We start from the raw sequence: 22,119 nt of genomic DNA on the forward strand, positions 1-22,119 counted from the left end.
GCGTATGCTCTCTCTCTCTGGTGCCTGAAATACAAGCAGAAAACCTGTGGCCGCTCAGCTTCCTTTCACCCAGCCCCAAGGCCACAGCACTGACCCAAAGAAAATACTCTCCTCCCTCATACCCTCCCAACAACCAAAAAGGCCACAACACCTACAGAGTGTTCCTACTTCCTCTCGGCACTTCTATTTGAGTCCCTGTATCTTAAAAGCAGAAAGGCACATGTGACAAAAGTCTGTTGAACTTAAAAAAAAAACCTCAAATGACAACGTAATAAGCTAAGTGATAAGATCTTTCGGAGTAAATGATAATTATTTTGTACCACCTCTTTACTTGGAGTAGGTTACTTAATTGTAATTACTTACCACTGCCCCTTGTTTAACACAATAACCAGCTTTGATCACTGCATTATCTGGAGGTGGCTTAGGAGTAAAGTAAGGAAGATGGCTTTGTGACCGTTTCAGATTATTCCTGTCAATACCATCACCAGATTCATTTACTTCTTCTTTCTAAAATGAAACAAAGATGAGGGAGGATTTTTTTTTTGGTGGGGGGGCGCTATGCTTACTGATGGTGCAAAAGTATTTTTAAATATTTTTAATGCAACAGAACATTCCTTAAATCCCATCACGATTTCATTTAAATGTATATCAGATTTTAGGTTAAAATTTCCCCAGTGAATTCATTACACATCCCAAGAGATACCATTCCCTAAAGAACCCTAAAACTTAACATGGGGCCTTAAGCCATTCTCGGAGGCTCCCATATATTTCTTTTTTTTTTGTTTTGTTTTTTGTTTTTTGCGGGGCAATGGGGGTTAAGTGACTTGCCCAGGGTCACACAGCTAGTAAGTGTCAAGTGTCCGAGGCCAGATTTGAACTCAGGTACTCCTGAATCCAAGGCTGGTGCTTTACCACTGCGCCATCTAGCTGCCCCTCCCATATATTTCTTGATCCAGAAAATTCATCATCATCTAAATAAACTTCACTTGAATTATTTAAAATTTTCTCATCTCTTTATCCATCTCCTTTCTCACCTTCGTAGTGAAAAAGAAACAAAAAACCAAAAATAAAAGCAAATAAAACCTATTCACTTTATGCATTCAATCAGAGCCAGTTATCATTTCAAATGGCAAAGAGGAACCCAATATGAACTTCTTAAAAGCTCCTGCAACAGATTCCAAAGAACTATAACTGATGTACATCAAAATCCTTAATTCTATTCAAAATGAAATGTTCAAGAAGATGAAGCGCTCAAATTTCCTGAAACAAGTATAGACCCTCACTTTAAAGCATGGCACAACACAAAGTTGTTAGAATCTTAGTCTAAATGCACCTTTAAAACTCTAGGAGCATAATAGCTCATGATTTCTATAAAAGAGTTCACATAATCTTGGACTAGTCTGGTCCAGACCCTGAAGAAGACAGGTAGACTAAGAATTCTCTTTCACCAATTCTCTCTTCCCTGCCAAAAGAGCTGAAAAATCTAGTATGTAAAAATCTTGAGCCACTGGGTTTCCAAAGTTCTAGGCCTCTGAAGAATAAATAACCTTTTTCCTCTCTTTTTTGTGATATATCATGAAAGAATATCAAAATATTGAGAATGGCTAAGCCAAACAACCCTTTCTAAATTTATGGTTCCTCTACTGCTAATAATTCTGCTTAAGCTCTAAAGCATGCTATATGCCATGAAGCAATACAAGGACTTCAAGTTACTGGATGCAATTTCAAGAAAATATTCAATATTGTTATGAAATAGTACAACAAACACCTACGTAACAAAAAGATCACTGAGAATGCATATCAATAAAATATACAACAAACATCCAGACATTAGGATCATTATAAAACACACAATGACCAATATCCTTCTGAGGCCTGTTACAGCCACACTTTACAAGAGATGGCATTTCTTGCCTAGGGACAATTACACAGTTCAGGGCTTGCATGTCATAGATTTTCTTTTCATTTAGACCCACTGAAAGCACTCTTCAGAAAAATAGGTCAAAAAACAAACTCTCCAATATAATCTGCAATGTACATAAATCTTTTAATAACATGAGGAAGAACTAGCTAATTTTATATTAGCATTATACAATTAATCAGAAACTTAAAAAGTAACAGAGAAGAAAAAAATGTTATTAGTTTCCGGCCATTTACCTGAGTTGGTGTTATAATAGGTACACCACCCACAATTTCTGTCCTGTAAGACACTTGCTTTTTTCCACCTGGAGTTTCAACTTGGCGACTTAAGCTATCAGAATGAGACTGTGGATCTGATTGCTTTGGTACCTTAAAAAAAAAAACTGAGTCATTATGAAAATATTTTCTAGCTAGAATTTTTAATTAGTAATACATTTAAGCCAAGTCCTTCATTCAAGTGAAACACATCATTAAATGAAAGTAATTTGGGGGTCTCTAAGTATGCCAATAGAACACATCCTAAACTGCATATTCCAACAACTGACTGACTGCCCATTCTTTTTTTTTTAATGTATGAGGTATTTTATTTTTTCCATTACATGTAAAGATAGTTCTCAACTTTTGTTTATACATGCTTTACAATTTCAGATTTTTCTCCCTCCCACCCCTCCCTCCCCCCCTCCCCTAGACAGCAGGTAATCTGATATAGGTTATATCTATATATCTCTATACATATACATATAGATATATATATATACACACACACACATATATACACACATAATAACATTAATCCTATTTCTGCATTAATCCTGTTACAAGAGAAAGAATCAGAGCAGTGATGCAAAACATCAAAATAGAAAGAAAAAAAAAAACCAACAGCACCCAAAACAAAAGAAATAATATGGTTCAATCAGCATCTATACTCCACACTGACGGCCCATTCTTGGAGGATGAACCTCATTAACATCTTTTGAGATGTTCAATAGTAAAAGGTTGGTCAAGAAGTGATTATTTTTTCCCCCATCCTGAGCAATTCAGCACAACTATTTGAAAAGGCAGAGTCTTTGTAATCTTGCCACATTAACAAAATCATAGATTCCGGAAGACACCTAGGTGATGCAGTGGACAAAGTTCTTGACTTAGAGTAAAGACCTCAGTTCAAATACACCCTCAGACACTAGATGGAGCAAGTAATTTAACCTGTTTGCTTCAGTTTTCTCATCTGAAAAATGGGGACGATAACAGCATATATCTCCCAGAGTTGTGAGAAAGTGATAATATTTGTAAATTGCTTTGCAAACCTTAAAGTGCTATGTAAGTGCTAACAATCATTTAATTATTATTATTAAACATTTTCATGTAATAAAAATACACAAAAAGGTATATTCAACATTATAGAATATTTTAGAGAAATCTACCCAAGAAGCCTTTGGGATTGGGGGATGGGATGATAGTAAAATAATATATTTACATATCTTTTTAAAACAAAAGGTAGGTGCAGCTAGGTGGCGCAGTGGATAGAGCACCAGCCCTGGAGTCAGGAGTACCTGAGTTCAAATCCGGCCTCAGACACTTAACACTTACTAGCTGTGTGACCCTGGCCAAGTCACTTAACCCCAATTGCCTCACTTTAAAAAAAAAAAAAAAACCTGTACCCTAAGAAAATTCTTATTAAGAATTGAGACAAGGGGCAGCTAGGTGGCGCAGTGGATAGAGCACCGGCCCTGAATTCAGGAGGACCTGAGTTCAAATCTGGCCTCAGACCCTTAACACTTACTAGCTGTGTGACCCTGGACAAGTCACACACACGCAAAAAAAAGAATAAAAGAATTGAGACAAAGCAGATAAATGAAATATTTATAACGAGGATGAAATTCATTCTTTTTTTTTTTTTTTTTTAGGCAATGGGGGTTAAGTGACTTGCCCAGAGTCACACAGCTAGTAAGTGTCAAGTGTCTGAGGCCGGATTTGAACTCAGGTACTCCTGAATCCAGGGCCGGTGCTTTAACCACTGCGCCATCTAGCTGCCCCGAAATTCATTCTTAAATTGGACCAGAGGGGCAGCTAGGTGGCTCAGTGGATAGAGCACCGGCCCTGGAGTCAGGAGTACCTGAGTTCAAATCCGGCCTCAGACACTTAATACTTACTAGCTGTGTGACCCTGGGCAAGTCACTTAACCCCAATTGCCTCACTAAAAACAAAAAAAAAAAAACAAACAAAAAAAAGAAATTGGACCAGAGTACAATAGTAAAGGCAGAATTTGACAATTAAAATCCCAACAAATTTTCAAAGGTGCTAAACATGCTTATTCTGTGTTTAGTATTTTGTACCAATGACCATATATGCCACAAATGAACAATATGTGCAAGTTGGAAGGGACTTTCAGAGTTCATCCAAGTTCAAGTACAAATGAAGAAACCGAAGCCAGAGTCACACAGCTGAGTTTGCAGCAGGGGCAGTACTTCAATCTAGGTCTCCTGAAATGAATCAGTGTCAAGCTGAAGGTAGGTGTCTAGTAGAACGCCCCCAGGGGCTATCTTCACCCCAGTGCTGCTCAAAAGTTTTATCAACACATAGATGACATGCCTGTAAGTGACCTACTGTTCTTGGTGCTTAGGGAGATTCCAAGTTGAGCAAGATGCAACCCTAGCCCTCACGGAATTAAAAATCTACTCTGTAAGACACTGACACAAATATTAGAAAACAATGTGATCTGATATATCATTTCTGGCTTTGATTGTGACCTTGAATTTTTTCCCTCTTCCTCATATTGAGCTAAAAAGGCTTTGTAGAATCTACCTCCATAATTTCTGTATGTGTTACACTATGAAAAGTTTACAGTCATTAGAGTTTATTCCTAACAGTTGCCACTGGAAGAGGTACCAGATATTTTTCTCTCTTCTTTGTGATTAGAAAATATATGAGGGGCAGCTAGGTGGCGCAGTGGATAGAGCATTGGTTCTGGAGTCAGGAGGACCTGAGTTTAAATTCGACCTCAAACACTTGACACTTACTAGCTGTGTGACCTTGGGCAAGTCACTTAATCCCAATTGTCTCACCCAAAAAAACCAAAAACAACAAAAAAAGAAAATATATGAAACATGATAGATTAGATAACATTTTTATGTTTTTAAAAGAAAAATAACTTCAGTTTATATATGTTACATATATAATACATAGATATAGGGTATCCCAAAAGGCTTTCTGAAATTTTAAGCTTTAATAACTTCAGGAGTATGTACCTCAAAAAAACATTTTAATTTGCACATTTTGAATAATATATTTTTAAATTTTCATTTTAAAAAGACAGAGCATTCTATCATTATATATTATATATTATATATATGTGAAAGTTTCTAGAGGACACTATCTCAAACTGGCCACCTCTGTCACCTGATCTACCTCTATTAGACTTTTTCTTATGGGGTCATATCAAAACCTTGTTCTTTGGACAATCTTAAGGTTAGGATTACACGTGCAATCCTTTCAGTTACTGATTAAAGATTTTACAAAGTTTTAAAATCAAGCAGAGTGATATATAATACAAAATGGTAGTTATGTTGGATTACAGTAAGAAACATCAATATTTTAACATTTTAAATAATTAAACTTTCAAAATGTTTTTCTGTAACTTTATTATATCTATACTGCTTAAGTTATTTAAGTTTAAAACCACACAGACCTTTGGGACACTATGGCACTGTTGCTTTTCCTACTGACAGGATAGGATTGAAGAAGAAAGATCACTTGATCTGGGTACTGATGGACTGATAGAATTTCAAGAGGCAGAAGTGGCTGAAGCACAATGAAAAGCATGGGACACAATGGTTTGAGTAGGGATTCAAACTGGTACCCAGAATGTTTGTATGGACTTTTAAACAAGTATTAGTGGGTTTAAAGAAGGATTTGCAGAACTAAACAGATCTGTTTGTAGAAACACCTTTTAAAGGCCAACTTTATTTAGATAAAATCGACTATGCCATTTCTATTTTTTCAGCATTTTTAATGACTAGTGTTAAGATAGTTTCAAAGAAAGCTTCATATAACTTTATAGCTGGGTAAAAGAAACAGTGCAACCTGAATAAATAAATCCACTGCTTAACTCCTAAGGAAAAAAAATTAGCAACATTTTTGTCCATCCAGTTGTCACTGTACAATAATTTTAATTGTTTAAAAAAAAAAAGGAACCAGTAAGACGTTAAACCTTTTAGAGTGCTTTTGAAAATCAGTATCCTGCTGCTAGATACTACTTCACTTTATTTTCATTGATATATCAGAACAATTTTTAATGGACATCATTGCCTTTGATTGTTTAGAATGAAGAGTGAGGAACTTATCTCCTCAGAACAGAAAATGGAATTAACAGAAATCTACCCCCAGAAAGATCTATTCAACTCTAATAGATAAAATTATTTCTTAAGAGACAAGATGGATGATCTATGTTGAAAGTAGACATGTACTCTAGATTTGAGTACCTGATTGAAAAGAAGCTTCCCTTCTACAGGAAACAGTTAATATATTTAAATATTTTGATATCTTATGAACTTCATGCTGCTTCCTATTTTCCCTTTATCCATAGTCAAGCTATGTTTAAAAAAAAAAAGATACAATAAAGAAATAATGGACTTAAAACCCAATGCTTCCCATAGGTCCTAATTATAAAAATCTTAATGCTAAATAAAGCACAATTTCCATGGCAACAATCTGATACCAATTTTATAAATTAGTTTTGATCATTTTGTATTTCCTAACCATTGAATACATCAATAAAATAACCTTTGGATATGCTTGAGTCTGTATCAGAAAATACCCCCAATTAAAATTTTAAATCACCCATTAAAATAGACATAAAAGAAATTAACATCTGCTTAATGAGAATAAGAAAATAACCTTATTGAGAACTACTTAGTTAGCAGAAATGTACCTTGATTCTATTTCATTCCAACCCCTTTAAAAAATTGCTATGGAAATCTTGATTGTGTGGAAAAATGAATATTTTCTACAAATAAATGTTTGCGTTCCTTTACCCTAAGACATAGTAAACAGAATTTAAAAATATTGGAAAAAAGGAATCATACTACATAGGCACCCCATGTATCACAAAGATACCCTATTCAATGCTGTTTCTGGTTAAAGTCATTACTATGTAATAAGCTATATTATACAATAATAATATAATACAATAAGTAGGTGTGTATATGTACATATTTATAAACATATATATACTACATAATATGTTTATATATAATATATATATCATAAAGTTGGAAAATTCTAGTCAAAATAGTTATATTTGTAACACTGTCCCTATGAATTAACCCATCTCATCCACTCCTACTAAAGTTCTTTCTCCTAGTTTCATGCTTTCTTGGAACCAGTTAGCATTGCTGAAGCAGTTAGGTGGCACAATAGATAAGAGTGCTGGGCCTGGAGTCAGGAAGACCCGAGTTCAAATTGGGCCTCAGATACTTACTAGCTGTGTGACCCTTAACAAGTCACTTAACCCTGTTTGCCTCAGCTTCTCACCTGTAAAATAAAGGAATATAGGAGGAAATGGCAAACCACTCCAGTATCTTTGCCAAGAAAACCCTACATGGGGTCGCAAAGAGTGAAACACAATTGAAATAAATGAACAACAATAAAAAGCATTTGTGGAGCAGAGAAAGATTTTAGGATCACAGATTCAGAGCTACAAGGGATCTATTACCATGAAAGAAAGTTTTGCAGACCTCATGACTTTTGGACATTATTAGAAAGATTTTTTTGGAAATAGTTTGATACATATCATACGGCCTAAATACCAAGGAGCAAAATCAAAGCACTCCAATGTTTATTCCTCAGGTGGGTCACGCCTTTAGGAGGGTAGCAGGTTTGATACCCTCGGTGGAAAGAATAAGACTTAAAATAATGACAAGGAGGCAAGGGCCCTGCAGGCAGTCTACCTACAATAATAACTGATGTTCACATAGCACTTTCAAGTTTGCTCAGTGTGTCATGTGGTATCACATTTGAATCACAGGTGTCATCTGCAATTTACAGATGATAGAACTAAGTTCAGAGAAGTTGCTTTGTGGAGAATCACACATTTTAGTGTCAGAGGCAAGATCTGAACCCACAACTTCCTTACTTCAACTCCAACACTATCCACCCCCACCATCCTGCTTCTCAGTTCTGTTCCCATTTCTCTATGACAAAATTAAAATACCCAGCAGTTAATGGAGGTTCTGGTTTTTTGTTTTGTTGTTGTTGTTTTTTGCCAGGGTGGAAAATTATGACAGTGGCAACATTTTTAAAAGCTTTATTGTCAGACTCTTAAAATGTAGATTAAAATCTACAGTAAAGTTTTTTTTTTCCATTGGCATGATTTGCATTTTGTAATGGTCCACCTAAAAGATTATCAATGATATAAGAAAAGTTAGCTAACAGTCAATTTACTTAAAAATTTGATCTTTCAAATTCTTGTGGTTTATATGCCTTCATGTTTAGGTCATTTATTTTCTCATATATTTTATAAAGAGGAATGAAATTTTTAAAAAAAGAAAAGGAGGTAACCACCCACCGGCATTCACACAGGCCTACATAAAGTATCTAAGAAAAGATACCAGGCGACTACGTAGGTGGACAGACCATCAGAATGGCAAGACACTGTAATTAAAATATGGTTAAACAATCAACCACTCTCTATCCCTTTCCTTAAACACACACACTTCCAAAACATATGTAATTTTAAGTTTTCAAAAAAAATTCAACATTTATACTATATAATACTCCGCAGATCACTAAAAAATAAAATGCTACACTGCTAAAATTATTTGGAATTTTCCCATAGAAAAGTAAATCCCAAACTCTGTTAAGTTGTGCATATTTAACTTCTCATTTTAAAAGAATGATATTCTTATAAGCAAAGTCTTAATTTGTAGATTTCATAATCTAATACATTTACAGCTCCAAATTATATTCATTCTCTCTATATACATATATGTGTGTATGTAAAAGGTGAAATAAAGAGTCATAAGGTTGATAATGTATTTTTTTTAAAGAAACAAAGCTAACACAAAATACAGCTGATTAAAAACATAGGCAACTCCTCAATATATATTTTCACTACACTAATCAAACTAGTCCAATTGTTCTGGGTTAACTTTGTATTACAAAGTTACTTTATATTAAATACTGTCAAATAATTTTACCTAAAAATATTCTTGATATATCCACTTTAATCCAACTGGAACCACTTTTTTGACAAGCAAGTGTCCTAAGCTTTATATAGTTATTCATTTTCTAGTCTAGTCTTCACAACCCCATTTGGGGTTTTCTTGGCAAAGATACTAGAGTGGTTTGCTACTTCCTTTTCCAGCTCATTTTACAAATGAGGAAATTGAGGCAAACAGTGTTAAGTGACTTCCCCAGGATCACACAGCTAGTAAATGTCTGAGGCCAGATTTGAACTCAGGAATATGAATCTTTCTGACTCCAGGCTGAGAGCTCTAGCCACTGCACTACCAAGCCTTCCCAAGCTTTGTATTCATCTTTTCTAAATGAAAACAATAGAAACATCAATATCAATTACTACTAATACCTCTTAAGAGCTAAAAAAAAGTTTTGAATATGAAAAAGATAAAGCTGCAAACTTATAGCAATATCTAGTTAATCATATTTTAAAATTTTACTCCCACTATAAACTGTGACTTAGAGAATATCAGACATTATGGGTGTTCAGATGCAAAGACTTTTTTCAAGAACCCCAAAGTACTCAAAAAAGTATCTAAAATCATTTATTAATTTTGATCATCTAAAATATGATTGAGTAGTGCTTTAACATGACAAATTGCATAAATGAAGTTATACAGAAACAGTTACTAGAAATTATTTTCCTAGATTTAAAAAAAGCAAATAGTTGCTAAAAGAGTATCTGCCCTGTGTGGTCAGTTAGACTCTTAGAAGAATATGTACTTCTGAATCAGTCCATGAAATTGCTTCCCTGAAACTACACACAGAAAAAAAAAAAAACCTAAAAATAACTTGTGCTTCATGTCAAGATCAGATGCCGTGTGTGGGTGTTTGCTGTCATGTGGTAACAAGCTGTTCTAGTGCAAGACAAAAAATGCAATTTAACCTCTGAGAAAAGCTCGAGTTATATTAACTCATTGTTGGGATAAATGGTTTTTATATAAATATGAAATTATTGACTTTTCAGATGGTAACCAGAGAATACAAGGGATTTATAAAATGTACTTTTTAAAGTCAACTTTTTCAAAGGAGTAAAATATCACTTCAATAAAGATTAGTAAATAACTGCACCACAGAACTAGAATTTTAAAAGATGTCCAGAAGAATTCTGGACATCAAGACATTTAAGAAAGAATAAGAATACTTACTGTTATTTTTATAGCTTTGTTCAAAACATTTACCCATTCTACCAGGTCTTGTTGATCATTGGCTTGTAGGAAGTATTTCCTCATCCCTGCATTCATAACTATTAAGACAAAAAGAGCTAAATTAAATTACAACCAAATAAGACATTTTAAAGTCTATGTTAATATAACAACTAAAGAAATGTTTTAAGACAATATCTTTCTTAAAATTTATTTATTATGGGGCAGCTAGGTGGCACAGTGGATAGAGCACCAGCGCTGGAGTCAGGAGTACCTGAGTTTAAATCCTGCCTCAGACACTTAACACTTACTAGCTGTGTGACCCTGGGCAAGTCACTTAACCCCAATTGCCTCACTTTAAAAAAAAAATTATTTATTTGTTTGTTTGTTTATTTATTTATTTATTTTGCAGGGCAGTGAGGGTTAAGTGACTTGCCCAGGGTCACACGGCTAGTATGTGTCAAAGATCTGCATCTGGATTTGAACTCAGGTAGGTCCTCCTGAATCCAGGGCTGGTGTTTTATCTACCGAGTCACCTACTTGCCCCCAATTTTTTAACACTGTACCACCTCGCTGCCCTAAGACAATATCTTAATCCACCTCTGATACTTCCTGTAGGATCTTGAAAAAGTCATGAGTCATTGTTGGCCTTGTTCCCTCCACTATGAAATGAAGGGGTTGGTTTAAGTGGTGCCTGTGGTCCCTTCCAGCTCTAAATGTATGAACCTGGAAGTTTCAAGCAAACTCTCAAAATGCGTATGTCCTTTTACTCATATGTTTTGATGTGAAGTAGCAGAGCAGCTAGGTATAGACTTACAGCTGGAAGGGACGCTACACATCATCTCATCCACCCCCTTTATTTTACAGTTGAGGAAACTGAGACCCAGGGAGAGGAAGCGATTTCTTGAAGTCAAACTCCATACTCTGACCCCAATTCTAGTGCTCAGAATCCTCCCTCTGCAAAGTCTTATATGTGTTCAATTAATGCCACTTATAATAGGGCCCTGTTTTAAGACAAGCCAACATACAAAAATCCAAACTTATAGGGAGAGATTCTTTTCATTATAGAAGACTTTTTTCAATTAAAAAAATCAGCAGTGTTACTTTCCACAGTAATCTCTGTTTAAGTGCTTGGTCATAAATCATTTACTATATGAAAGAAAGCTGGGGTAAGAATTGGAAATTGTAAACTATCTCACAAGATATAATGTAAATCATCATGATTTTATTTATTATACAAACCTTTTCAGAAACGTAACTGCTGCATAAAGCAAGGTACTGCTACATAGTTATATGAAAATGATCAATGTCCACCACTGAAAGAAAACTTTTCTACAGCACATACATTTTCCTGGAAAACATTTTTTTAAGTAAGCCAAGGCATGTGAACAGACAGTGATATCACTGTTAGTGTCCCTGCAGGCAGGACCTGCTCAGCCTGAGAGATCCTGATGGCAGGTCCTACACAGGTGAAGCTTGGAAATCACTAGCAAGACATCACACCCTAACCTTGAGGTATAGCTAAGGAAACACCCTGTGTAGCGCTCCCTGCTATCAGCAGCTGCTGCTTGGATCTTCTGATGCTCTACAGGGACAGCAAACTCCCACCACCCCTTACTCTCCTAATGCCAGTGAAACTGAAAGCCCAGATGCCTAAGCATCTCAACTTTCCTCTCCATCCCACATCCATCCCTCTCCGTCTCAACCCTTGCCTTCCCATGCTCTACTCCAGCTCTGTTGACCTCCTCTCACTTAGCACTTCCTGGAATTGAACTAAAGGTCTTAAAAATGAAGCTGTGGAAGGAATTTGGCTAAAGACACAACTTAAGAAAAGTATTAAAGAAGAACTGGTCTCCTAAAGATCAGAGTTTAAGGTTTCCTGGAAGGCAACGGTGAGGCTGTTAAAATTTATGATAAAATACAAACATATATTAATAATTTAACTAGGACAGTACTTAATATGCTTGAAAAAAAATGTTTTTCTAAGCACTGAATCAAGCAATCCTTAAGATCTTTCCTCAGCCCAGAAAACAAAGCCTTGTCATTATTCATGCAAATACTGAATACGTACTATGTGCAAGACTTGAGCATCAGCCAATATTAGTTTGCTTTAGGACTAGTTTCAGGGAAAAAAACAAAACAAAACAAAACAGCTTGATGGAAAAAATGTAAGTTCTATGTTGACAAAAACGGCTTCTGATTTTTTTTTTAACCTTTGTAACTCAATGTCTTGGATGTGTCTTGCGCATAATAGGCCCTTAAATGTCTTAATCTGTTGAACTGAACTGAATCAAGTACCCAAGGATTCCAACTACAGAGAGTAAATTAGGGGCAGTTAGGTGGTGCAGTGGGTAAAACACTGGCCCTGGATTCAGGAGGACCTGAGTTCAAATCCGACCTCAGACACTGGACACTTACTAACTGTGTAACCCTGGGCAAGTCACTTAACCCCAACTGCTTCACCAAAAACCAAACAAACAAACAAAATACAGAGACTAAATTGTGTAAAATGTAATGAATATTAAAGAATCTTAGAAAGTCAACAATTGAATGAGTAAATGGGGAGCATTTATTATCTACTATGTTCCAAACACGTGCTAAATATTAGATAAACCAACAGGAAAAGAAGACAGTACCTACTCTGAGGGACCTCACACTCTAAGGGCAATGCTCAAGGCCAGGACTCCTGAGGGGGTGGGGTATAAAGGTATCTGAGAGAGAAACCTGGAAAGACTTGCATGAACTGATGATGAGTGAGATGAGCAGAACCAGAAGAACATTATACACAATATCATCAACATCATGTGTTGATCAACTGTGATAGACTAGATCCTTCTCACCAATCCAATGGTACAAGAAAGCTCCAAAGGACTCATAGTGGAAAAGGCTCTCCAAATCCAGAAAAAAAGGGAACTGTGGAATATGGATGCTGATTGGACCATACTATTTCTTTTTGGTGCTGTTGGTTTTTTCTTTTTTGAGGTTTTTCCTTTTTGCTCTGATTCTTCTCTTATAACATGACTAACGCAGAAATATGTTTAATGTTATTATGTATATATAACCTATATTAGATTACCTGCTGTCTAGGGGGGGTGGGAGGGAAGGAGAAAAATTTGAAATTGGAAATCTTATATAAACAAATGTTGAAAACTATTTCTACATGTAACTGGAAAATAATAAAATACTCTTATTTTAAAAAACAATAAAGGTATCTGAGAGCTTGGAGGGGGACCAGACCCCCACCTCTAAGAAGAGGGGTAATGGACATAAGGTCAATGGAACGGGGACTGTGAATCTAATGGGGATGGTAAGGGAAAGTCAGAGTCCAATCAGAAGGAAAAAGGGGAAAAGAGAATTGGCAGGAAATTTGGAAGTGGGGTTTCGGTCCCTTTGGGTGGTGGGGAGAAGAGGGTGGTGGTCCTGCTTGGTGTCAAGGCTGGCACTCATTTATGGCACTTATTTTGTATGCAAGGCTTCAGGTGATTCAAAGGCTTTAGAGCGTCAAAGAGCAAAAAAGAATGGGGGGGGGGGGTGAAGAGAAGAGAAGGGAAGCGTCAAGAACAATTGGCTGTGAAACCGGATGAATGGAAAAATGGGAAGAGCAGGTTTAGGAGCAAAGGTAGTCTGTCCACAGCAAAACTGAGGTGGGTGTCCTACTGGGAAATCCGTGTGGAGTGCTGAGGAGAGAGATCGGGGCTAGCCATATGGCTCCAGAAGTCAATTCTGTAGAAATTCTAACTCTAGACAATGGCAACTGACTAATGAATTCAAGGAAGCTAAACAGATCACCATAAAAGAGAAAAGGAGGCTAGGACAAAGCCTTGAATGAAAAATAACAAACTAACAAGAGAGACTGCAAAGCAAGGGTCATACAAGTAGGAAGAACAGGAAAAAACCACTAAAACTAAGGAAGGGGGCAGTATGGAGGAGGAGGAGGCAGTCAATAGTCAAAAGCTACAGAAAAGTCAAGAAATATGACTGAGAAAAGACTATTTGGATTCAGTAGGAAATGGCTGGTAAATTCAGAGGGAGCAAGTCCTGTCGATTTGAGGAGCTGGAAGCTATTATGTCTGGGACTGAAAAGTCAGTGGACAGAGAGGCAGTAAAGGCAGCAAGAAGAGATGATGTCTTTCTAACAGTACATAGGAGAGACAGAAGATCATAGTTTGAGAAGTGATAGAGTTCATTCCTTTTCCTTTTTTATTTTTTAAAGATACAGGTGGGAGGAACCTTGTGGGTAATAGGGAAGGAACCAGTAAAAAAAAAAAGTAAGACTGGAGATGAACATGATACATTCTAGAAAAAATAAGAAGTTATGGGATCAAGGGTAGCAGCAGAAGAGTCATTCTCTTTCTCAGATACTAGAGCAGAGAATGTGAAAATGTAGCGTGGAGGATTGCAAGTATGAAGCAGAAGAGATGAGGGAGAATCATGATGGATGATCTTGATTTTTTGTTTCCTGGCACAGTGGGAAATACCATCATTTGCAGAGGTGGGAGAAAGTGCAGGTAGGTAAGTGGGGCAAAAAAAAAAAGTTTTGGAATAGTCATTGCAGGGAATGTGAAAGAGAACCAACAGTTGATAAGTAAAAGAACAGTCATGTAACAGAAGCAAAAAACTTCAAAGTTGGAAGAAACTGTAGCAAATATCTAGTTTAACCAATACCCGAAAAAGAATCCTTAGTGTAACATAACAAGTAGTTACTGAATCTTGGCTTGTAGAGCTCCAAGGGGAACCCATCACTTCCCATTCACTTTTAGATGGTTCTTTTTCTTTTTTAGAAGGTTTTTTCCTGACAGCTGTCCCTTCTTCACATTGCACCCAGAGCTACGTTGTGGCGCCAAACTGCACAAGCAGTAAGGATCCAGTGAAATTAGACAACAGGAATGTCTAAAACGTAGCCAAACCTTACTCCAGCCCTTACATATAAAGATCTTGCATTAGGCACTCAGTAAGATTTGGGCCAGGCTCTGCTTAAAACCACTAAGCCCCAGGTATGTATACAGAATCAGAGTAAGCAAATACAGAAAAATAAGATTACAAAGATGAAAAGTGGGGTGGGGCATACTTCACTGTGTCCACTTTAATGACAAGGTGTCCATTAATTGTGTGAACGGCCATGGGCTGATAAGACACCAGAATATGAGGGGGATAAAAACTGTATCCTTCTACAATTACAATAAAAGAATAATAGTAAATTGTTTCCTAAGTGCCAAACCTACACCAGGGACCCCCGGCCTGAGATACAACTTCATCTTTTCCTTATGGTGTTACTGATAAAATGAGAGAAGTTTGAGGGTAGGAACAATGCTGTGGAGATGGCAGAAGACAAGAGAAAAGAGAGTCTTTTTACTGTTTCCCCTTAACAATGTAATTCCTTAGAAAACTGGGGCTGTGCTCTCTTCAACTTTGAACCAACTCTGCATCGGATGCAGCGAGTGCCAGATAGAGGACTTGTGGAAGAAAAGAAAGTAGGTGACCAGGGAGTCAGCGGGACCCAAGACAAACAGAACACTAGAACGAAATGCATCTTAAATCTGAATATGACGTACAACGGTTACTCTGAACTTGAGCTTCAGACATTTCTGAGAACCATCTCAACACTAGCCTGCCCAGCATCCCAGCCCTGATGAGTCCCACAGACCCTGCTTATCAGGTCACTGTTACTATGCACATGACCAAGGTAATAGCAAGTGCTTGCAAAACTTTCTGCAAATTCCTGACTGGGACAGGAAATGGAATGGTTGTTGCAACAGAATGGGAGACTAAGGATAACAGTCACAAACTCAAAAGGACCTAGATGCTATTAAGAATAAATTAAATAGACAAGCTTTTAGTGCTATTTTACTTTTATTTTGCACTACAAAAAGTCTTTTTTTTTCCAAAACAAGCACTAATTAATATTTGCTGAATGAATGAGTGAACTAGCACTTTTAAATATACCAACTTTCACTAAACTTTGATATTCCCATCAACTTCCTCTAATACTTATCACTAGTTATTACTACATCTTGTTAACTATCTCAACTAGCTAGACAAAACTATCTAGTAAAGAAGGCCCAAGAATATGATGGACTGTCTTTCTATCAATTATATTTAATGTTTTACTTCTCTGTTCTTCCTACAAAAAAATTATATATGTAATTAGTATATTATACACAGTAGTCAATTATGGGTACTTTCAATTTTTCCCCCAAGCATGATAGTCAAATTAGTTCACCGGATGAATAAACACACACACACACACACACACACACAAAGAAGATTCCACATCTAACTATATCATAAACATGAACTCAGGACAAAAGAAAAACAGAAAAGCACTGATAAATCAACTATAAAACTTAAAAAAAAAAAACTTTTAGAAAATATTGACATGAGAATGACAATTTTTCCTCTATTAGTAAATTGTAATTATGTACCCTTTTTTCCTACCAGTTTTTCCTCATAATGAACAGTACTTGCAACTTTTAGGCTTATAACAAAAGTCAATTGCTATAGTTAGCCTACTTTGTTCAGGTGTTCAAAGCAAGAAGTAAACCCATAACCAAAATGCAAATATCAAGTTTAGATAAAACAATATGAGAACTGAGCAAAAATTACTTGGTCTTATCCAACAGAGACCATCTATTTGCCAGCAAGTTATACCAGAACAGAAATAAAGAGTGAAGCCAAGTAGAAATAATGCTGCCACCTTCTTTATAGTTTCTTAAATTTCTAGTTTTATAAATCTGCAAAAACTTCTACCACATTTAGTGTCCACTCTGTGTAGATTATAAGACGGTGAGTCGGCTGGTCAACAAGCATTATTAAGCCAACTATGTGCCTGGCACTGGGCTAAGCACTAGAGACACAAAGAAAAGCAAAAGTGGTCCCGGGGTCAAGGAGCCCCTGGTCTACCCGAGAGCCAACATGCAAACAGCTATGTACATACACAGGACCTTGCCAGGGTAGAAAACAGCAAGTGCTTTTGTGGGGATCAGGAAAGGAGACCTGAGTGAATACCTGAAGAGAATCAGGGAAGCCAGGAGGTGGAGGTGAAATGGAAGAGGAGTGACAAAGGAAATATAGAAAAGAACTGCAGAACTTGGCAAAGAGGGAGAAAGAATACACAGAGAAAACAAAATTGTATAAAGAACAATTCCCCGAATTAATAACTGATGTGATTATGCCAGCCTAGCCTAAAATGAGATGTAAAAATGTGGTACTTACTTACCAAAACAGAATTCTGCCTTTGGCCTGAGCTTAGTTGCATCGCTAACCTAACAAGAAAAATAGAAATGTCACACCATATCTTTTTGTATTAGCTATATTAAACCTTAAACACTATAAACTCACACAAATTATTTCCCTATACAACTCTTATTTTTATAGCACTTAAAGGTAAGCAAAGTGGTTTAAATCATTCAATCTTGACAAAAAGCATGACAGATCGATCTAAAGTTCAACTTTGAGGGCAACAGAAAATAACAAAGTAATTTAAACACAATTAATGCAACATTTATTAAGGAATTTATCATGTGTGGAGTGCTGTGCTAAATGCTAGGTTATATCTCTAAAGAGATTTTTTTTTAATGACATCAATGTTTTTTTAAGACAGACTTGTTAGTTTCTCAAGGGAAATTTGAATGGGGGGAATAAAGCAAACTTTATGGTAAGCATAAATACTTTGTTTGGCAGAAAGTTTGAAAATTAGTCCATTAATCACTTCTTGAAACTTATATTTATGACCCTTCATAAGAATTCAAAGCAACTATGAATTTTCCATCTTGAAACTACTCCTTAGAATCTTCAACTGCCTTCATGGCTCAGCCAATGGGCCACCTCTCATCTGTAAATGTGTTTTATCAGTCAGTAAAATATAAGCTCACTGGAAGTAGGAATGATTTTGTTTCTGTCTTTATATCCCCAGCACCAAGCACACAGTAAGTACTAAATAAACAACTAAAATGAATTGAATTGTTAAATATTTGCAAAAAAATAAATCGAACATTTGGGGTCAAAAATTTAAAAGAAACTGAGGTTTACCTTAGGGTAATGTCACTGTGAGAAAATATGAAAGGTTAAAGTGCTTACTCTGGAGTCAAGAGATACCTAGGTTTGACACTATTAGTTGTATAACCATTAAGTTACTTATGCTCTCTGAGTTTCAGTTTCCTCATGTGGACAATCAGGATCATATGTGTAACTTATCACCTCACCCTACTGGAAAGCAAATTGTAAATCTGAAAGTGCTATTTTTTGTGGTAGGAAACAAAATAAAGTAGATGTCCACCAAGTGGGAAATGGTTAAACAAATCATAATATATATAAATAGACTACTGAATCAGAAGAGATAAGAAGTAAATTAAAAGACCTTGTAACAAACACACACAATCAAGCAAAACAAATTCCCACACCAATGTCTTAAAAGATTATAATCTCTACCTCTCTATAAGGAGGATATGATGTTTTAATCATAAATCCTCCAGAACCAGCTGGTCACCACACTGATCACAGTTACACCTTTCAAAGGTAGTTGTCCCTACAATGTTGATGTTACTGTATATGTTGTTCTCCTGGTTCTAATCACTTCACTTTGCTTTAGTTCGTACAAGTCTTCCCAGGTTCTGAAACCATCTCTCCTTTTATCACTTTTTATAGCACAATAATATTTAACCACATTTGTATACTGTAATTTGTTCAGTCATTCCTCAGTTGATGGGAACTCCCTTAGTTTATAGTTCTTTGCCACTACTAAACAAGTTGCTATAGACATTTTTGCACATATGGCTCCATTTTTCTCTCTCTTTTTTTTAAAACTCTTCAGGAAAGAGACCTACAGTTTAGTTACTTTGAGGGCATAGTTTCAAACTGCTCTGTAGAATGGCTAAATCATATCACAGCTCCTACATTAATTCACCTGTTTTCCCAAAGCCCCTCCTGCACGTGTCATTTTCCTTTTTTGTCAAATTTGTCAATGTGATAGGTATAAGATGGAACCTCTGAGGCTTTAATTGGCATTTTATCCAATTATTAGTGATTTGAAGAATTTTTTCAAATGGCTATTATTAACTGAAACTTCTTCCTCTGTAAACTAATGTTTATTTAAAAAAAAACTAATGTTTATAATATATGCCTATTTGTCAGTTGGGAAATGGCTCTCATTCTTACAAATTTGAGTAAGTTTTCTATATATCTTGGAAGTGAAACTTTCAGAGAAATCTGTTGCAAAGATTTTTTCCCCCATTACCTGCTTCTCTTCTAATTTTGGTTACATTGATTTTGTTTGCACAAAAAAGTTTTAATTTCATATAATCCACTTTTTCCATTTTATCCTCTGTGCTCTTCTCTATCATTTGTTTGGTGATGAACTCTTACCCTATCCAGAGACCTGAGAGGTTGATTTCTTCCTTGCTTCTCTAATTTATGATGTCACCATTTATGTCTAAGTCATGACCCATTTGGAATCTCTCTTGGTATTCGGTGTGACGTATCAGTCTATACTTAGTTTCTACCTGACTATTTTCAAGTTTTTCCAGTTTTTGTTAAATAATGAGTTTTCATCCTATATCTGGATTCTTTGGGTCTATTAAACACCAGGCACAGTATAACTAATCTGTTCCAATAGTCAATGTCTGTTTCTTAACCAGTACCAAATCATCTAATGATTATTGTTTTATAGTAGAGTTAGAGATTTGATATTGATAGGCCCCAATCCTTCCTGCTTTTTCCCCCAATCATTTCCCTTGAGATTTTTGACCTTGTGTTCTTCCAGATCAATTTTGTTATCATTTTTCTAATTCTATAAAGTAATTCTTTTATAGTCTGGCAGAGCACTGAGGGACTATAGCCTTTTTTATTATAATAAAATGCGGCCTTATGTAAAGTGTTATGTAGTTGTATTCACATATTGCTTATGTGTATCTTGGTAGGTAGACTCCCAAGTACTTTATGCCTTCTATAGGCACTATAAATGGAATTTCTCTTTCTATTTATTTCTCCTGAGTTCTGTTGATAATACACAGAAAGACTGATAATTTCTGTGGGTTCACTTTGTAGCCTACAACTTTGCTGAAATTGTTTCTAGGGTTCTCTAAATAAACAATTGACCAAAAGTTTTAATTGTTTCTTCTTTGCCTATGTTTGTTCCTTCAATTTCTTGTTCATGTCTTATTACTATAACTGGTATTTCTAGCTCTATGAACATCCTTTACTTTACTCCTAATTTTATTGGAAAGGCCCCTAGTTTATTCTCATTGCAGTTAACGGCTGGCTTCAAGGTGTATAGATGAGCCCAGCTTCTAACCAGTTCAGTTAACCCTAAATATAATATTACTTCAACTATGCCATTCTATATCCCATATGAATATTTCTGGGAATAGAGCTACATAAATGAAAATCATTCAAATATGTAGGAAAGGGATGATGAAGAGATTCATACTACACACTCATCTTATCTGAGCAAAGGAAAAGACAAAAATCTTATCTTTAAGAAGTCTCACCTTCCAGGAAGGTCAGTGAGAGAACAAGGGGGAAATATAATGGACAAAGGCCATAAAAGAGGGTCAGATACTAAAATAACCTAGAAAAAGGAAGAAGGAAGAATGGGGTATTTCTTGGAATACGGAGTACCAAAGAGAAGGGTAATTCAAACAGGTTAAGTGATCAGAGGGTGGGAAAGATGAGCAGTCTCCTGAATCACATTCTTGTCTGAGCAAGGGAAATGGGAGGGAAGGGGAGAGAAAAAAACAACAACAATAAAAGCAGAATTAAGTAATCTGGGCTTGTGCTGGGTAACAGAAAAGATTACAGTCTGAGAAATGAAACTGCAAGAAGATTGTTGTATAGCAAAATAATCAGGACATAATATAGATTTATTTTCTTAAAATAACATATTAGGGGCAGCCAGATGGCACAGTGGATAGAGCACTGGCCCTGGAGTCAGGAGTACCTGAGTTCAAATCTGGCCTCAGACACTAACACTTACTAGCTGTGTGACCCTGGGCAAGTCACTTAACCCCAATTGCCTCACTAAAAATAAATAAATAAATAAATAAATAAATAATTTTTTAAAATAACATATTAGAATTTAACAGAAAAAAGAAAAAATTAAACAATTATAATCTAAAATGTTAATGACTCAATTTGTCCATAATAGAGAACAAAGTATCATGATGGATTAGAAATGGAAAAATTAGAAAAGGAGAACCCAACGGTATTCTGTATACAACACGTAGACACAAGGAAGTAAAATGAGGAGACTGAATAAAATTTGCTATTCTTCAGTCAAATGTAAAAAGCATCAAACATAATCATGATTTCACATAAGGCAGAGAGGTGGCACAATAGATAGAGCACTGAGCCTGGAGTCAGTTCAGATCTAGCCTTAAATACTTATTAGATACGTGACCCTGGACAAGTTACTTAATCCTGTTTGCCTCAGTTTCTCATCTGTAAAATGAAGGAATATAGAAGGAAATGACAAGCCACTCTAGTATCTTCGCCAAGAAAAGCCCAAATGGGGTCATGAGTAGTCAGACATGACTGAAATGACTGAACAACAACAATAACAACAACAAAAACAGGTAACATCAAGAATGAAGTAGGAAAACAATATTTGAAGATAGCATAATTAATGGAAGACTCTCAATATTAATTACATATGCTCAGAATGGCATTGCATTCAAGTACATAAAAAAAATACCAAAGACCTCCAGAATAATCCAAGCACTACAGGTCACCTAGCCATCTACCCTTCTGTCACTGCCATCCCACCCCACCCTACCTTGTCCCTGGACTAACACCCTCCTTAACAAATTAATAACCCCAAAATAAGAAC

General features: G+C 35.9%; 1 protein-coding gene across 7 annotated transcripts in view; it reads right to left on the reverse strand.

The window, feature by feature from the left end:
• Positions 1 to 22,119, reverse strand: part of PLEKHA1 (pleckstrin homology domain containing A1) — a 90,868-nt gene that overhangs the window by 19,963 nt on the left and 48,786 nt on the right. For 6 of the 7 annotated variants that reach the window (XM_043985019.1, XM_043985023.1, XM_043985021.1 and 3 more), the window contains exons 4-7: positions 17,515 to 17,560; positions 10,302 to 10,399; positions 2,158 to 2,289; positions 364 to 507 (exon numbers count right to left, since the gene is read on the reverse strand). In XM_043985019.1, coding sequence (XP_043840954.1) covers positions 364 to 507; positions 2,158 to 2,289; positions 10,302 to 10,399; positions 17,515 to 17,560 — 420 coding nt within the window. The remainder of the gene's footprint in view (positions 1 to 363; positions 508 to 2,157; positions 2,290 to 10,301; positions 10,400 to 17,514; positions 17,561 to 22,119) is intronic. The other variant, XM_043985024.1, reaches the window with a different exon arrangement.

Source organism: Dromiciops gliroides, chromosome 2 (assembly GCF_019393635.1).
Source record: "Dromiciops gliroides isolate mDroGli1 chromosome 2, mDroGli1.pri, whole genome shotgun sequence".
Lineage (NCBI taxonomy): Eukaryota > Metazoa > Chordata > Mammalia > Microbiotheria > Microbiotheriidae > Dromiciops > Dromiciops gliroides.